This window comes from Papaver somniferum, chromosome 9, assembly GCF_003573695.1.
Source record: "Papaver somniferum cultivar HN1 chromosome 9, ASM357369v1, whole genome shotgun sequence".
NCBI classification, from domain to species: Eukaryota; Viridiplantae; Streptophyta; class Magnoliopsida; order Ranunculales; family Papaveraceae; genus Papaver; species Papaver somniferum.
The window spans coordinates 122,545,827-122,564,343 of NC_039366.1; the positions used below are offsets into that span (position 1 = coordinate 122,545,827).

The window sequence follows — 18,517 nt, forward strand, 5'->3', positions numbered from 1 at the left end:
CGCTCTTTTCCATTGTGGGATCCTCCTCCATAATTCATTGTTAAGTTCAATGTTGATGCTGCAATAAGAGGCGGCCAGGCTTGGATTGCAACTGTTAAGAATTATAATGGACAGGTTATTTGCTGTGGAACTGATTTTGTGGGTTATGCTCTATTTGTGGTGGCTGAGGCCATGGGTTTCTAAATTATTGATCAGGCAGTTAGTAGGGGTTACCAGAATATTATAATTGAAGGGGATAATGAAGTTTCTGTCAGATCAGTAAAGGGTCTAACAAGTAGACTCCCCTGGAGAATCCGCAGAATTGTTTGAAGACATTAAGGACTTGGAAAAACATCTTGAAGTGCTCAATTTCAACTCGGCGAAGAGAACAGCAATGATGCTGCTCATAATCTCGCTATGCTTCTCAGCAGTCAGCACAATATCCAGGAATAGTGGATATCTCCTCAAATCCCTAGTCACTTCTAGTCATTATTGATGGGGGCTGATCAAGCTCCTTAAAGAGTTTTTTCTGTTCTATCTTTTCTTTTGTTTTTTACTTGCTGGCTCTCATTGTGTTCTTGACAATATTTCATAGTGGAACAGGCTATACAGGCAAGGTACTGGCCATGGTAAAATGCCTGTTCCATTTCTAATTTCGAGGGAACACGAGTACCATCTCCTGCACAAGTTCCAGATTTATACGAAGTCCACCCTTTACTTCATTCATTTTGTACATACTGTCTCCGACCTTGTACCCTAGTGACCTTGATGTGCCAACTGTGTTATGGCTGTGAATCTGTAGTAATAACATTATAATGCTTGAGAAAAGTCTTAAAGTTTACACAATGTCTAAAACCTGACAAGAAACAACATTTTAGAAATCAATTAAAACTTTCAAAAGTCGACATATATGTATTTTTTGGCTGAGCAGGTCTTTAATGTTGAGCTTGAATGACTGAAATGCTATGTCAAATAAGCAACGCCTCAAAATTACAAGAAAAATTAAAGGGAAGAGCCTTTCAGATTGGCATTGCAATGCAATGAAATGTGATGATGCATCAGAGTAGCCCTCAAGAAGGCTATGGATATCAAACTATCACATGGTCATATCCTTGCTCAAATCAACCATTGGGATATTGTGAGCTCCAATGTCATTAGTATGGTTCAAACACCTTGTATCATATCAACACATTAGGGCTTGGAACTGCAACCTCTACTGTGGTGGACGCATAAAAACGCATTAAAAAACTTCAACAGACAGTTGAAAAAACCGTGAAAAAACCCGCTACCGCATACATGGCGGCCCAATCTTTCCGGACGGCTATTCAACCGTCCATCTTTTATACTTTTCCACGCGAAGGCTCTACAAGGACTCCTTTCCCCTATGTTAAAATATTGAAGAAATCTTATTGGTTAGAAATGGAGCACACGGATCGCAGTTTGAATATACTAACAACCGTTGATTATAATCAAAAGAAAACTGACTGAATACCAAAAGTCTAATCCATTTCTCGAGAGTTCAGTATAAATAACCAACAAAGGAGACCAGTTTGATTCATAGAAATTCTTTTCCATCTCTGAACGATTCACAGAAGTTCTCAAAAACCTAGTATTCAGAACCATAATTTTAGGTTACAATGGAAGGAACTGCAACTGCAAATGTTGGCAAGGGAGGAAGATATGGCGGTGATAGAAAGAAAGCCGGATTACAATTCCCAGTCGGAAGAATCGCTCGTTTCTTGAAGAAAGGTCGTTATTCTCGACGTCTTGGTTCTGGTGCTCCCGTTTACATGGCTGCTGTTCTCGAGTATCTCGCTGCTGAGGTAAAAAGATACCAAAACCCCCTAATTTTCAGTATTTTTCTTCTTAATTTTGAATCTGGGTATCCAAATAGATTTTGATTTTGATTCTAATTTTGGTGTATTTTAATTTTTGAATTGGGTTTTTAGGTATTGGAATTGGCTGGAAATGCTGCAAGAGACAACAAGAAATCGAGAATTATCCCAAGACATTTGTGTTTAGCAATAAGGAATGATGAAGAATTGGGGAAATTGCTTGCTGGTGTTACAATTGCTAGTGGTGGTGTCCTTCCTAACATTAACCCCATCTTGTTACCAAAGAAGAGCGGAAAGGCTGAGCCAGAAACTCAAAAATTTCCAGGAAAATCTGTTGCTTCTAAATCTTCCAAGAAGTAAAAATATGATCTAGTTACTTAGTAGTAGTGCTGTGAATGTGTAAATAATAAAATGTAGGGTTCAACTTTTGGGTTGTAATGTGTAATGAAACATCTTCTTCTTCTTCAATACACGTTCACCATTCGTAAAAGTAATCAAATTTGAAGTTTTTATTTTCAGAAGACGCTTATATAACTTTCCAGAGTGACCCATTCTTTATTGGAAGAGGCGCTATGCAGTGACTTTGAGCTTCTTTGCAATTCCTGCAAGGTACTGACCATGGTAGAATGCCTGTTTCATCTCTAATTCCGAGGGAACACGAGTACCATCTCCTGCATAAGTTCCAGATCCATACGAAGATCCACCTTTCACTTCATTCATTTCATACATACCGTCTCCGAAAGTGTACCCCAGCGGAACAAATAACATCCCATGATGTGCCAGTTGTGTTATGGCTGTGAATCTGCAATTAAAACACGGTAATGCTTTAGAAAAGTCCCATTGTTGGCACTCTTAATGAATGTGCCAATAATGTCCTAAACCTGACAAGAAAGAAGTTGACTAGTCCTGCCTCCTTTCAGAGGTTGTATTGTCGAACTTGAATGCCTGAAATTCTATGTCAATTAAGCAATGCCTCAAAATCACAAGAAAAATTAAACGAATAGTCTTTTAAATTGGGAATGCCAGAATGCAATGAAAGAAGATGTGTAAATCTTCTCTGACAGCAAACAAAAAAGGCCTCTGGCCGATATTGTTTAGCTGCTTAGGCAACTTCCAGCCGCAATGAATAATAAATTGTAAGAAATAAGTGTTACAGGGCAAATGAAACAATGCAAGGGAAAGAGATCTCACGCCGTATTCTCCTGGCCTCCTCCGTGAAAACCTGTGCTCCAAAAGATACCAGCAGGTTTTCCAGCGAGTGATTGAGTTTCCCAAAGTTCATATGTCGAGTCAAAGAAAGCCTTGCATTGGGCTGGCATCATACCGAAACGTGAAGGGAATCCAAATAAAAATCCGTCAGCTTCCTTAAGTTGTTCCGGACTAATCACTGGAACGTCGTCCTCCTTAGCAGGTGCTTTCATTTTCTCTAATATCTTCTCAGGAAGTGTCTCAGGTACCTGTTTTATTCCACCCATTTATACCAACAGAACTACTCATGATCATTGTAAGGAATTTGAGATTAGATTGCGCTGTAATCTTTCACTAGCATCTTTCTATAAGAAAAGAAAAATTCTCAACTCTAACAGTCTAACTACACACACTTATTATAAATGTAGTGGCAAGTTACCTGCCAAAGGGTTGCTTCCACACCTTCAACACTACTGGCTCCCCGGCGCACTTCCCGCGCCATTGTTACAACGTGCCCATACAAGGAGTAGTAGCTAAACACACTCAGGATGAAAATTACTGAATTTAATTCAAGAAAGGAAAAAGATCACAAAAAACATTACTTGCAGAATAGTTACTTACACAATGTAAATTTTGGTGCTGGACATTAATACTGTCTGGATATAAATACTACTATTGTGAGCAAACAAAATCAATGAGAAGCTGAACAATTGTGAGCAAACAAAATTCAAATTGACATGGAATGAAACCAAATCAACACTGCATCTTGAATTCTGTAGAGATTTAATCAGCCAGTTAGAATCAGTTTACAACAATCTAGTGAGAAAATAATTTAAGAAGAGCTAAGATAAGAAATAATCTCAATCAGTGTAAGCAATCATACTGACCACTTTCACTGTATATTTCAGTGGTACAGATAGATGAGAAATAAATGTTTAGATGGCTATGAAGAGGAAAGCAGAGAAGGTGAGAGAGTTTTAGGTGTTGACGCTTTCTAATTTGTTGAGGACTAGTACAGGTACAGCAGTGGTTGATAAACATGCAACTTAATGCGATCACTTTACCAACCGGATCATACCAAATGAAGACAAGTGGCTATGGATTGAGTGACGCATCTTATAAGCTTTACCCAATTCTACAAAATTACAAAACCTTCAATTAGTTGAATGAATGCAAACAGAAAAGAGAGAATAAATAGACAAGCTATTGCTGTACATCAACAACAGCTTAGCAAAACACAAAATTGGTTAGGAAGACCAAAATCAATAATTCCTGGATGAAAAAGACATGTAAAATTTGATACTGTTTAAATGGATAAGAATGTAAAAATAGCCAGGATGTAAACAGTTTTATCCTACCCGTTTTCAAATACTTTTTCTTATTTTTAATTTACATCAGGATGCATCAAGTTTCATCCTCGCTCTTTTTTAAGTTTAAGCCAGGATGAATCCAGTTTCATTCTTGCTATTTTTCTGGTGTCCATTTCACCCATACTAATTTTTAGTCGTCCATTAGAACCATGTTTTAAAAATATTTGGACAAATGACCCATTTTCCGCTAGCAAAATGGAATTAAAAAGGCTTGGGTCTGTCTGGCCCTAGACAACTACACACATTGAGCAAGCTGAGTAGGCGAGTACCTAATCAATGTTAGAAAACAACTTCCCGTCCGAATTCTTTTTGTTCAGTTCATCAAAATTAATACTCCCTCTATTCCTAAAAAATAAAATTACTGTAACTTTTTCAATCTAACCTATTTTTTCTGGAACAGAGGCAGTATCAACTAAACAAAGCAAAACATAAGAAATCCTACAAAAAAAAACATACTTTCAGCCCTGAAGCATACTGATAGACACATTTTTGTGTCTAATTTTTCCTCAATGTCCGTATTGTTGGAACTCTATTTTTGTACTAATATTGTGTTTTAGTGTATTTTTAGGAAATAAACATTTTTGGAAAATTCGGCTCGAAAAGTTGGTTTTGGCACCCGGAGGACAAGTGTTATTCGGACTCTCGCTTTTGGATAAGGGGTAACCTAATTACTAAGGGGCACCCCCAAGTCACCCCAAGGCAGCTGCTATTCGCACCCCTACTTTGGATAGGGGGCTACCAGTTTCTTCCCCATTTGAAACGATTTTGGCGGGAAATTTCTAAACAGTTCTGGCAGAATTTCGATCGTCAAAATGAAGGGGTTATGGGTCGATTCAATGGCTGAAATTTGGTATAGAAATGTGATATAGGTTAAGGAACATAGTATGGGTGACATGATCGATCAAATTTGGCTGGAATTTTCGGTATGATTCACACACCCAAAACAGAGCACGTGTACTGTAACACGAGCAAAATTGAAGTTCTTGTGTGCATGAGGGAGTTCTGCTGGCGTTGGAAGAGTGTTGAGGCGTGAATAAGTAGAATGGGAGCGTGCAGGATCAAAGTTAACGCGTGCATGGGATTAAAAATGGAAATTTTCGTTATTATTGGCAGCCGAGAATATTTGGATTAAATAGAGAATATATGCAATCAATGGTCGGATTTTTGGCTCCAATTCACTATAAATACAAGTCAAAACAGTTTGGGAAAGGTGTCGAGAGTCTGGGGGACTGAGGAGAGCCAGAGAAGAAGAAATTCGAGTGTTCCCAAACTCGGTTTCTGCTGCTGTTGCTGCTGATGAACATGAAGAACACGAAGAACGGACCTGCAACAACAGTCGTTTTTCTACAGTGATAACGACTCACACATGTGGGTCGTACATCAGGCCGGATTATTTTCCACAGCGTTTGCGACACAGCCGCAGCAGTCTTATTTTGTCACTGAGGGTCGTAGGTCTCTGGTTTTATTGTATTTCTCATATTCTCATCATTTGTAAACCATTTTTGAGCCATAATAAATTATTTTGAGAGCATTTTTACTATGATGAGCTAAATCCCTCGTAACCAAGGCAATGGAGGAAGCTATTCACGCAACATAAATGGGTAACTATTTCATTTAGTTATATAATTCACCTAATCGCTGCTTTTGCAGAGTTTTAAATTATTTGAATGATTGTCTTAATTATTTGTTATTCAGTTTGATAGGTTATGCTTGGTTTAATCTCTTGATAATCTATGCTTAAGGTTTACAAATAATGTTTGAGAATCTGTATGATTGATAGTGAATTAAAGATAAAAGAGGACTTAAGAATTGAATAGAGTTTTGAAATATTTATCATTCAATTTTGCATAATAGTGGAATCTAGTGTTTTAGTTACCTCTCGCCCACTTTGTTAATATTTTTGTATATAATTTTATCAAATCTTTAAATTTAATCTTCACAAGTCCGAGAGTTTGAACCTCATTACTACAACAACCCACAAAAAAATCTTTAAACATTTTGGCGCCGCCGACACGGATTTGTGCTTAGGTAGAATTTTTAGGTTTTTTTTTTTTTACTATTATTTGTTCCTTTTTATGTTTCTTTTTGTGTCTTTGATTTACAGGTTCGAAGTGGAATACTAAGGACTTGGGAACAAAAAGCTTAAAGCTAAAAGCTAAAAGAGAAGAAAAAAAAAAAAATTTTTTTTTTAGGATTTAATTTTTTTATTATTTTTTTTTTGTATATAGCTTTTTTTTTTTTAGAATTTGTAAATAGGCTTTATTTTTCATAATTTTTGTAATTTTTGGACTTTTTAATTGGACTGGACAGACTTTAATTTTTTAACCCTACGGAAGGGTATTATTAAAAAAGAAAAAATTTATATAAACTGTGTGTAGGGAAGGACGACGATTACTATATCGTCTCGGCCCCTCGGGTTCGTACATGACATAGGAGTCGGGGTCCGAGTCGACTTCAACGGTTGATCCCCCGTCTGGTACGGGAGGTAAGTCCATCGAAACACTCGCGAATCTCCTGTAAGCGAGTTACTGTATTCCTTAAGGTGATTCATTGATTGAGGACGAATTTGGACTGTTTTTAAATTCCTAGTAAAGGGCAAGGCCTGGCCAATACAAGATAAGGGTTAGGATTTCATCACCGCTCCCTTTTTGCCCGCCTTAGGAAAACGAAACCTAACGCGAACCCAAGCTTAAAATTTGATTAGAACGAGACCGATAGGGTAACGCGCTTATTAGGAAAAATTTTCGAAGGATATTGGTTACTTTCTTAATAACACCTCGAAGTTCATGATGGTTTCTGTGAGTTGAATGCGTGACTGCGCCGCCATGTGATAGCGGTGAGGCCTTTGGTATTAAAGCTCCACTGAGCTTCCCTCGCCTCAATTCAACTTACTTTGACTCAGATTGATTCCAGAGGGGTTTGCTTAAATTGTAACGAATTCCCCTTCGAGAGATAGAAGCAAGTCTAGAAACAATCTAAGTGGAGCCATAATGCTTGTTGTTTGCTAGATTTTATAGGTTTGATTTGGTCGAGTCGGCCTTGTTTGTGGTTGTGTAGAATTCCCTTGCAATTAAGAATGTCGAACTGGTATGATAGAAGCCAATACAATGAGTATCGACCTGAATTTGAATATGGACATCATCAGTTTTATGACCATGGTGGGAATAGTAGTTGGGAACGCCAACCTTTTCAAGGTTATGGTTCATACCATAGTGAGCCCAATTACTATCCACACACGAATTGGTCTTACGAGCAAGAAAATCAGGAATATTATAGTACTAGTCATGCGTGTTTGGAAAATTACTTAAAAACTAGTTCTGATTATGACATTTCTAAACTTGTTCAATCTCTAGAAGAAACCTACCAACAAATTCGAAGGGAGTATGAACGTGCAGTTAATTCAAGAGAAGAGAGTACACAACGGTCTAAGATATTCAATGAGACTTGTGAACGTATAAGTGTTACGCTCAGTGAAATTCAAGCACGTTTAGAGGCAGAAAATGAACAGTTAGCTAATGCTGCTCGAAATAATCTAAATTTCCAAAATAGTGTTTCCAATTCTACCCTTGATATCAATAGTGAATATTTGCCCAATCTAGAGGACGAGGTTAGTATAAAAGACACTACTTATTTAGATAAGGTTCAATCATCTTTGTACTATTATGATGATGAGGATAGTAGTAATGAAGAATCTGAAATATGTAGGGATAGTGATCAGGAATCTATTAATCCAATTGAGCTTTATAATGATTATATTATTTCTAGTTCAAATCCAAATAATTTTTATGATTATTCACCTATTCAAAAGGACGAGGATTTGATTAGGGATACCACCGTTTTAGACGATGTAGTTTTTCCTTTTGATTACGAAGACGATAGTGGTTTAGAGGAACGGGTTCATTTCGAAAATACTGTTTTAGAGTCTAGCGACTTAGAAACAATAGTCTTGGAAGAAGAAGATAGACCCGTAGAGATGAGTAAAGATGCACTACCTGATAATAACTTAGAAGAATCTCTTGAATATTTTAAGGACTCTGAAGATACGGAAATTCAAGAAATAATTAGAGGTCTATCTAGAGACACTGAAAACTCTAAGTTTGGGGGTGATTATCACTTCCCTAGTGCCTTACCTTTAACTCTCAGAAAGTCCCCACACTTAGGACTTGATATCTGTGCCTCGACCATTTTACAAGATTACCTTCATACTCGTTTTCTCGAGCCTAATGATGTCCATGAAGGAGTTCAGTCGTTAGAAACCCATCCTCTGGTTGATGTGGTTTGCCTAGGATATGATCCCCAGATTGACTTTGTTTTCCCACCAAATAGTTTTCTTCCAACTGTGGGAACGTTTATATTCCAAATGTGTCGAATATTAAGTTATGAGAATAAACCTAAATGCTTTAGGAAATTAGAATCGACACATTTGCTTAAGAATGACCACTACTCTCATTTTGGTCAATTATGTAAGTCAAATCTTATTGACTTAGAGGATCCTCAGTTATTTAGGTTATTATTGTGCGCTTCTAAGATCATATTTGAGTTTTTCCAGACTCTAGGACCTAATAATTTGGATCCAACCTACGAAGAAACGCAGCCAATGAAAATATTCTATTTAGACCCTTTCATAGAACCTGAACCTGAACCACAATTAGCAATAGTTATCAAGAAACTAGGTAAGGGAATGCTAGTGTTGTTCATTTCGTTGGTTCACTGCAGTTTCCTTTTGTTAGCTCTTTTTGGTTTTAAAGACCCACAGTTATTCCGGCTACTGTTATACGGTTCGAGTTGACTAAACCTTTCCTACGTCTGGCTGAAGACTTTAAACTTAGAACTTCTTTGGAGGTAACCCAATCTCATGCAACACGGTAATATCCTTCCTTAACTCTTTTTGCTTCAAATGGTAACAGTTTCTCCTTGTTCATGCTTTTAGTTTCATCTTTAGAACATTGAGGACAATGTTAGATTTAAGTTTGGGGGTATGGGAGAAACTTTTTAGTTGCAATAAATAAACTCAAGAGCCTAGAAATTTATGCGTATTTAGGATGGCACTAACCAATCTAAGTGGATGAAAGCATTTTGGTTGTAGGAGTTGAGGAACCAATCTGAATAGATGGAAACATCTAAAGAGTCTATTCAAAAAAGCACAGAGCTCAGGTTTTAGATATAACATGATAGTTGCACCATATCTCGTTGAGTCCTTTTCACTTCTATTTTTATTTTGTTTTTAAACTATGTACTCTAAGTGATTAGGTGGGGCCCACGATTCAAGTTGTTACCAATGCTAGGGTGAATTAGAGTGATTGAGATACCATGGAAAAAAAATGGTGGTTACCAAAAAGTTGAAAAAAAAAATATATTGAGACCACACCATTTGACCAAAAGGAATAAATTCAATAAAGTCGACCACTGGTACCCTTGTATATGCCAGTTGTGTTGACCTAGAGTTAGGTTATCGACCACTGGTTCCCTTGTATATGCCAGTGTGTTGATATTAGTCAGACTAGTATCTCAATCCATTAGGATAGGTTCATTTTGGCGGAGGCCTTCAGACAAATATGGGAAACGCCGTTCACTTAGTAAACATCAAAACCATCTATGTTTTTCTATATCCATCTCTTAATCTTTCCATGTGATTAGTTTGACTCCGAATATGATGTCCATAGTGCAACTATCTGAGTAGAGCTCCGTCACTTATATATGAATTTTAGTATGCTTGAGTGCAAACTCGTGTACATTAATTGGAATTTCGCATCAGGGTACTTCCTCTTGTAGTCAATAAGTATGCCGACCAAGGAGATTCTTTAGTGCCTTCCAAGGTTCTGCGTAGATAGCTAGGGTCTAGAGTAAAGGTTTTGTGGGTACACCTCTGATAAACAACACTCCGCCACTAGGGCCACCTAGGGGTTCAAACGATTTTCCTTTCTAGAACAAATTTGCTCGAGGACTAGCAAATAATAAGTTTGGGGGTATTTGATAGACACATTTTTGTGTCTAATTTGTCCTCAATGTCCGTATTGTTGGAACTCTATTTTTGTACTAATATTGTGTTTTTATGTATTTTTAGGAAATAAACATTTTTGGAAAATTCGGCTCGAAAAGTTGATTTTGGCACCCGGAGGAAAAGTGTTATTCGGACTCTCGCTTTTGGATAAGGGGTAACCTAATTACTAAGGGGCACCCCCAGGTCACCCCCAAGGCAGCTGCTATTCGCACCCCTACTCTGGATAGGGGGCTACCAGTTTCTTCCCCATTTGAAACGATTTTGGCGGGAAATTTCTAAACAGTTCTGGCAGAATTTCGATCGTCAAAATGAAGGGGTTATGGGTCGATCCAATGGCTGAAATTTGGTATAGAGATGTGATATAGGTTAAGGAACATAGTATGGGTGACATGATCGATCAAATTTGGCTGGAATTTTCGGTATGATTCACACACCCAAAACAGAGCACGTGTACTGTAACACGAGCTAAATTGAAGTTCTTGTGTGCATGAGGGAGTTCTGCTGGCGTTGGAAGAGTGTTGAGGCGTGAATAAGTAGAATGGGAGCGTGCAGGATCAAAGTTAACGCGTGCATGGGATTAAAAATGGAAATTTTCGTTATTATTGGCAGCCGAGAATATTTGGATTAAATGGAGAATATATGCAATCAATGGTCGGATTTTTGGCTCCAATTCACTATAAATACAAGTCAAAACAGTTTGGGAAAGGTGTCGAGAGTCTGGGGGGCTGAGGAGAGCCAGAGAAGAAGAAATTCGAGTGTTCCCAAACTCGGTTTTTGCTGCTGCTGCTGCTGATGAACATGAAGAACACGAAGAACGGACCTGCAACAACAGTCGTTTTTCTACAGTGATAACGACTCACACATGTGGGTCGTACATCAGGCAGTCTTATTTTCCACAGCGTTTGCGACACAGCCGCAACAGTCTTATTTTGTCACTGAGGGTCGTAGGTCTCTGGTTTTATTGTATTTCTCATATTCTCATCATTTGTAAACCATTTTTGAGCCATAATAAATTATTTTGAGAGCATTTTTACTATGATGAGCTAAATCCCTCGTAACCAAGGCAATGGAGGAAGCTATTCACGCAACATAAATGGGTAACTATTTCATTTAATTATATAATTCACCTAATCGCTGCTTTTGCAGAGTTTTAAATTATTTGAATGATTGTCTTAATTATTTGTTATTCAGTTTGATAGGTTATGCTTGGTTTAATCTCTTGATAATCTATGCTTAAGGTTTACAAATAATGTTTGAGAATCTGTATGATTGATAGTGAATTAAAGATAAAAGAGGACTTAAGAATTCAATAGAGTTTTGAAATATTTATCATTCAATTTGGCATAATAGTGGAATCTAGTGTCTTGGTTACCTCTCGCCCACTTTGTTAATATTTTTGTATATAATTTTATCAAATCTTTAAATTTAATCTTCACAAGTCCGAGAGGTTGAACCTCATTACTACAACAACCTACAAAAAAATCTTTAATCACACACCTTAATCAAGTTTTGGGCCTTAGAAACAACATCACGACAAGCACTTTCTCTAGAATCATTTTTTTGGGACCAACCTTTTTTTGGGGACCATGGTTTTATAAGGCCATCTACGCTACACTTATAAGGGATGTCCTAAAATGTAGACATTACTAATTTGCTCCCAAACCCTAATTAAGATTATAACTAAACTAATAACTACCAAAATATAAATTTAACCTAATCTAATCTATTAACAAAAACAAAAAATCCCCGTACCCTAGCCGCACAAACTGTTTTTGAGAAAAAAAAAATTCTCTTATTCTTCTTCCTTTCAACATCGTCTTCATCGATTAATCGTCGATTAATCAAGAGTATAAGAATGGTTCTTCGAAAAAAAAACCCGAAGACTCCCTGGAAAAGGTCCCGATTTAGCACATCTAGCAAATCAGCCAAGTGAATTGCAGATTGAAAAAGAAGCTGAATCGGAAGGTGAAGTCATAATCGGCTACAATAGACGCTTGAAGAACCCTGAATCTGACATGGCGAAAATCCGCAGGTATTTTTAACCAAACCCATTACTTTTAATTTGATTTTGGTTCGTTTAATTGAATAGAAATCATCAAAATAGTGTTCATACAGAAGTTACAGTGCCTTGTTCGGTTAGAACGCGTTTCACAAAAACCCTAGTTTCTTAACCGAACTTCCTGAAAGGAAGAACACGAAGAACAGTTCGGTTCCATCGGATTTAAAATTGGGCTACCGAACTCTGAGTTCGGTTGGTTCGCAAAAAATTTTAAAACTACATTGTAACCGAACTTTACCCACTGAACCAAAAAAAAAAATTCAATGTAACCGAACTGTTCTATTTTTCCCACTATGTTGAGTTTTCATATAACCGAACTTTTCCAACTCTGTTCGGTTGGTTCACATAAATTCTTAAAACTATATAGTAACCGAACTCAACCCATATTACAAATAAAAAAAAATCCCATGTAACCGAACTGCGCTATTTTTCCCAGTATGTTGAGTTATGATTTAACCGAACTTTGCCCACTATGTTTGGTTTGTTCGCAAAAAATCTTGACAAACCGAACTCTTTACTAATTAAACATATGTGCGGAGTTCAGTTTGTTCTCCAAAAAATTGACAAACCGAACTCTTCCCTAATTACACATGTGTGGAGTTCGGTTTGTTCGCAAAAAAGATGGACTAGCCGAACTCTTCCCGGGAACATTAATTTTTTTTAGAGTTGGCCTATTTTTCGTGAATTTTTCCTACTAACCAAACCTTACGCTGAGAACCCTTATGTTGTATCTAATTCAGTCAATCATTTATCGGTTAAGCTAATATCTTTTGTTTCTTGATTAATCGGAAAGGTAAAAAATTAAACCAACCTTTACTGGAAGATCTGAGAACTCCCACGCCTCGAGGGAAAGTATATTGTGGTGCCGGTAAGCGTGGAACCAAAAATGCTAAGTATGGAGGTGGGTCATTACCGAGTGTTGTCATCCAAGATGCTGTCAACAGAGATAATGTTGAAAATGTAATCCAACAAGTTAATGAAGAGATTGTGGAAGAGATGGACAATTAAGAACATAATCAAGGTGGAGAAGAGGAACCAGCTGAAGAAGAAGAAGGAAATGAGGATGACAATTGATGACGGTGAAGAAGATGAGGAAGATGGAGATAAGGATGGAGATAATGAAGATGACGAATCAGAGGAGGACTCGGAGGAAGAGGAAGAGGAACAAGTAGAAATAGTTTAAAAAAAACCCTAAAAAGACGCCTAAAAAGCCTTGTGCTAGATATGCATACATTCCTGATGATGATTTTTGTTTGTTGCCAAAGCACCCAACTTATGGTACTCCAAGAGATGGTGGGGAGGTATTGTTTGGCTACAAAAACTCATGGTCTGCCAAGATCTTTGCGACAAAGGTATTGAATCTTAACCATCAAGATTTCTCAGTCATTTTTTTATATTTTGACATATATTTTTCTACATATATTATTAGTATATAAGATATGATGTTGTTTTTGTAGGATCATAATAATGTTGTTCGTATTTTGAAACGTCAAAAGAACAAGATATGGAGTATAGAGAACGAGTGTGATGAGGTCTGGTTGGCGGTATTTGATTGTATACTATGGAATGGGATAAAACATGCGCACCAAAAATTTGATGTTTTCACTGTTTCTGCATTTGCCGAGAGGGTTTATCCAGAGACGGATACCTTTCATCTATCGTTTGGCGAGATGGCAATAACTCCAGATGATTGGTTTATAATCACAGGCCTACCAATTACGGGAACAAGTGTTCGAGATGGCTACGATCTCTCGATGAGTTATGAACTTCTTGAAAAGTTGGTCGAAAAGTGTCCAGGATGGAGCGCTGACAAGACATAATGTGAGTTTAGACGAGCTGCAAAAGAGCCTAAGGAAGGTGATGAGTATAATGAGTTTGAGAAAAACTGCACGTACAAGAAGAAGTTGAAAAAAATCAAGATAAAAGTCTTGTTTGATGAGTTTTCAGGTACGAAAGATTTGGTTGCTCAAGGAAAGTTGGTGATGACACCGGAGAAGATTAAGCACCATGTGACTGCTTATTTGTTATATCAACTAGGAACCATTTTCTTCCCCAACACTTCAGGTCATGTGGTAAATGCCCATTACCTCTAGTTATTGGACCCCCTTGATGAGGTGAACAACTACTGTTGGGGCATTGTGGTTCTTTCATTCGTTCAAGCGGAGCTCAGAAAAGCTTCGAGCTTAAGAGTTGTTTTTTGGAGGCTTATACACCCTTGTTCAGGTACCCCATTAAATTATCCGTTAAATTATCCTTTGAACTTTGTTTTTGGCAAGTGAATGAATGTGTATTGTTACTAATCATACTACGAATGTATCATTTGTGGCTTCTTCTCATAGGTTTGGGTATACGAACACTTTCCTAAACTGAAATTGTCTCATGCTCACACTTCTTGGCCTTATGGGAAGCCTACAGCTGGTAAATATGAATTTTTAAACTCACAGGACAAGGGTAAGAAAAAAAAGGTGTTGAGGTTGAGGGAGACATCGGATAAGGCAACGGTTGAAGATGTGGTTTTCCATCCATACAACATTCAATCAGATGATGAAGAAGAAGATGTTGAGGTTGTTGATTTCTCACCTATCGCAGGTTATAATGGACCGTTGTTTTATCCTGGCGGTTGTACAACGTATAATCCTCGAAGAGTTTTGAGACAATTTTCTTGTGTCCAAAGTGTCCCACAGGAGGAAAACTTCAACTTCAAGTTGAAGAAGCGGGGAACTAATAACACCGAAAAGAGTTTTGCTCCAAAATACGAACCTGCTCCATCAGTGGACCATTGGAACAACTTTGGGAATTATCTTATTCCAGTTGAAAAGTGTCAAGATTCGTATGATGATCCAAAATGCTTCTGACGAGGGATATATGGAATGGTATGAAAAAATTTCTCATCCTCGTGTAATAAACAGAGTCCAACAATCCCGTGCTGAGAAAGAGAAACCGAAGGCAGTGGAGAAAGAGGCTCAGAAAATTATGAAGCATACCCCTACCTGTGGTGATGAGGCCTTGATCTTATGGAATTCGACGGTAAGATATTTACTCTTATTTATGATTATCAAAATGTTATAAAATATTGAAAAATAATAGTTCTTTATGCTTTTGATTGCAGGTGAAGTCAAGTGCTAAATTGTTGAAGAAAATGATGGCAAAAATCTAGAGTGGAGAGCTGATGAACACTCGAGAAAAAACAGACCTCTATAACCAATGGACTAATATTTTTTCACCCAACATTGTTGATCCAAGCCAGGTTGATCCAAACCAGACCATGGCGGTGAAGAGGAGTCGCCTATAAGGGGAAGGTTCAAGTCGGATGGTTGAACAACAAAGCAGTGGAGATGACACTCCTAGTGACGAAAGACGAGCTAAAGCTCCTAAACACAAGAGTAGAAAAGTTTCTCGCAGTGGTCATCGTTAATGAGTGATTGCGACAATTAGTACTTTAGTTTCTTATGTTTAGAAAACATTTTTATTGCAGATTTGGTAGTTTGTTTTCTTATGTTTGGAAGACTTTTTTATTGCGGATTTGGTAGTTTTTTTTCTTATGTTTGGAAGACTTTTTTTTATTGCGGATTTGGTAGTTTGTTTTCTTATGTTCGTGTGCTTCCAAAAAATTAGTTATGGTATTCTTATGTTCGGCTGTTAGACTCATAATTACATTAAAAACATTTGGATACAATAAGGTAGTTTAGTTAGTAGGCCAAATTTGCGAACCAACCAAACTCTCAAAATTACAGTTCGGTTGGTTCGCAAATTTGACCTACTAACCGAACTCAACAGTTTAAAAAAATTCAGAAGTTCCAGAGTTGTATTCGGTTACCTGGTAAAAAATGGCAGGTAACCGAACTCATAAGTTCGGTTACCTGCAAAAAAATTGGTATGTAACCGAACCATGGGGTTCCAAAACCATTCCTAATCAACTGAAGTTCGGTTACCTGCACAAATTTTACCAGGCAACCGAAAAAATGAGTTCGGTTACCTGCCATTTTTTACCAGGTAACCGAATACAACTCTGGAACTTCTGAATTTTTTTAAACTGTTGAGTTCGGTTAGTAGGTCAAATTTGCGAACCAACCGAACTGTAATTTTGAATTTAGAAAGTACTTTATCTGACACAAATATCAAGTAACGACTATTTTTATAGCCGTTATACACCTCAGTGGTATATATATATGTGTTTCGTAGTTAACATTTTGTTTAAAAATCTTCTAAAAATGGCAGCTACTAGTCCTAAATTTACTCTAGATGAAGATCTTTCTCTTTGCAGAAACTACATACTATACTATCCAAAGAGAGGTGAAGAACGAAGAATGAATGGTATTATGAGTCAAAGTTATTGGGGGAAAATTCATGAGATTCTGCTCCGACACAACAAACCCTCATAACCGTGATCATTTAGCTTTATTTATTCGGTTTGGAAAGATTAAAGATAGAGTTGTGGAATTTATGGCTTTATTTCGTATTGTAAGGCAGTATCGACTTAGGGGTGAAACATTCGACGAAATCATTTTAACATCAAAAAATGAATGGCGAAGATGGAAGAGAAAGAATTTCAAATATGAAGATCATTTCCGCATCCTTAAAGACTTTTTCATAACGCGTTTCGGATATTAAATGTTATGTAATTTTATTTCGGCAATGTCTTGTAATAGTTCGTCAATGCCCTGTAATTTCATTTCCTAACCGAACTTATGTCCTATAATAGTTCGGCGCTATCCTGTAATCTAAGTTACTATCAGAATTTCTATAAGCTGCATTGCAAAAAACCAAAAAATAAGACTAAATAACCCAATAATAAGACCAGATTCCAAAAAACACAATCTTTAATTCTTATGTTGAACTTCAAAGCATACTTAGTTTAATTAATGGTACATTTAATCATCCTCAAGGGAAATTGAACCTTCGTGTATCATTTTGTCCGAATCCTTCAAAGCTTTCCATATCTCCATGTTATGCTTGTACATAATGCACCAACCCAACATTGTGTCGGGGTTAAATCCATGCCAATAAGAGTTTCCGCATATCGGAGGCAATGGACAATTGTCTTCTAACCGGAGGCCTATAAAATGGTTGTTGTTAATCAACGCAATCACCACTCTCCTATGTTTAAGTTGCTCGACACATATGGTTGTTTTCCGAGTGTATGTGAAACTAGCACCTTTTGAGAAATAGTGAACCACGCAATTGAATGCGTCGACGATTAAGTGCCCACATATCGGCAATGCCCATCCAATGATCCCTTGTGATTGGATTGCCACCGTGGAGACGTATTTGATACCTAACAAACTGCATATTGAGACTAGCATCCCCATCGGACAACATTGTCTTGTAAAATTCTGGTTTCTTCTTTAGCTTCATCAACAATCTTTGTCGGACATAAGTGATTTGATTATCATTATATAGCTTGGCACCTTGAGTGAAAGTCCCTAGTTGTTGTACGACAATGTGGAAACCGCAATTACCATCCGGAGGGACGTCATGGATGGATATGACGTACTTTCTAGTGTAAGGAGGTAGCTCTTCCAAGTATCTTTTATCAACAAGAGGTGGTGTATCATCAATTGGTAGACTCCTTGGAGCCTTTATCTTCACATCTCGCTGAATTGGTTGGCTAGGTTCCGATGGAGTAGGTCGGGTTGGTGGAGAGTGTAACATCGGTTCTTTTTTCTTCTTATCCCATTCACTTGTTTCGTCCTTTTCCATAATATATTTCTAACCCTTTTCTTAGAATCATCTTGGTATTTCGCCGCGGTATGCTCGTGCCCCAAAGAATCTCTAGTAAAAGGGGTCATTTCACTTTTCCTCTTAGCCAACACCTTTGCATATTCTCTTACTTGTTTTTTTGTTTCTTTGGTGCTTGGCTTACCTTTGCCCTTGCCTTTTTTCGGTTGTTGCACATTCTTCGAAGTGTGCGGATATATGATTGTCCGCATGTCATCCCAAAAGAATTGCTTTTCGAGTTTGTTCATGTTCCGGTACATCTTGATAACGATTCTTCCCATTTCATTGTCACCAAACTCTTCTCCGACATCACCCTTTGGAGTAGGGACAAAACTTACTTGTTGCCAGTATGGATCTATATCACTTA

General features: G+C 37.4%; 2 protein-coding genes across 2 annotated transcripts; one reads left to right on the top strand and one right to left on the bottom strand.

Moving 5' to 3' along the window:
- Positions 1 to 912: 912 nt before the first annotated feature.
- On the top strand, positions 913 to 2,304 carry LOC113309793 (histone H2A, sperm-like). Its single transcript, XM_026558305.1, has 2 exons — positions 913 to 1,802; positions 1,929 to 2,304. The coding sequence occupies exons 1-2, from the start codon at positions 1,617 to 1,619 to the stop codon at positions 2,172 to 2,174; spliced, it is 432 nt and encodes a 143-aa protein (XP_026414090.1). The 5' UTR covers positions 913 to 1,616; the 3' UTR covers positions 2,175 to 2,304.
- On the bottom strand, positions 1,991 to 4,043 carry LOC113309791 (probable NAD(P)H dehydrogenase (quinone) FQR1-like 3). The gene is made up of 5 exons (XM_026558303.1): positions 3,890 to 4,043; positions 3,624 to 3,775; positions 3,442 to 3,535; positions 3,006 to 3,271; positions 1,991 to 2,616 (listed from the first exon to the last, which is right to left on the bottom strand). The coding sequence occupies exons 2-5, from the start codon at positions 3,647 to 3,649 to the stop codon at positions 2,385 to 2,387; spliced, it is 618 nt and encodes a 205-aa protein (XP_026414088.1). The 5' UTR covers positions 3,650 to 3,775; positions 3,890 to 4,043; the 3' UTR covers positions 1,991 to 2,384.
- Positions 4,044 to 18,517: the final 14,474 nt, after the last annotated feature.

What these genes read in the sequence shown, in the direction of transcription:
- LOC113309793 (XM_026558305.1), top strand. Translation starts at nt 1,617, where the DNA reads ATGGAAGGAACTGCAACTGCAAATGTTGGCAAGGGAGGAAGATATGGC. An exon ending in TCGAGTATCTCGCTGCTGAG is followed by an intron (nt 1,803 to 1,928) that starts GTAAAAAGATAC and finishes TTGGGTTTTTAG; the next exon opens with GTATTGGAATTGGCTGGAAA.
- LOC113309791 (XM_026558303.1), bottom strand. Translation starts at nt 3,649, where the DNA reads ATGTCCAGCACCAAAATTTACATTGT. An exon ending in TGGAAGCAACCCTTTGGCAG is followed by an intron (nt 3,272 to 3,441) that starts GTAACTTGCCAC and finishes GGAATAAAACAG; the next exon opens with GTACCTGAGACACTTCCTGA. An exon ending in GGAGGCCAGGAGAATACGGC is followed by an intron (nt 2,617 to 3,005) that starts GTGAGATCTCTT and finishes TTTTAATTGCAG; the next exon opens with ATTCACAGCCATAACACAAC.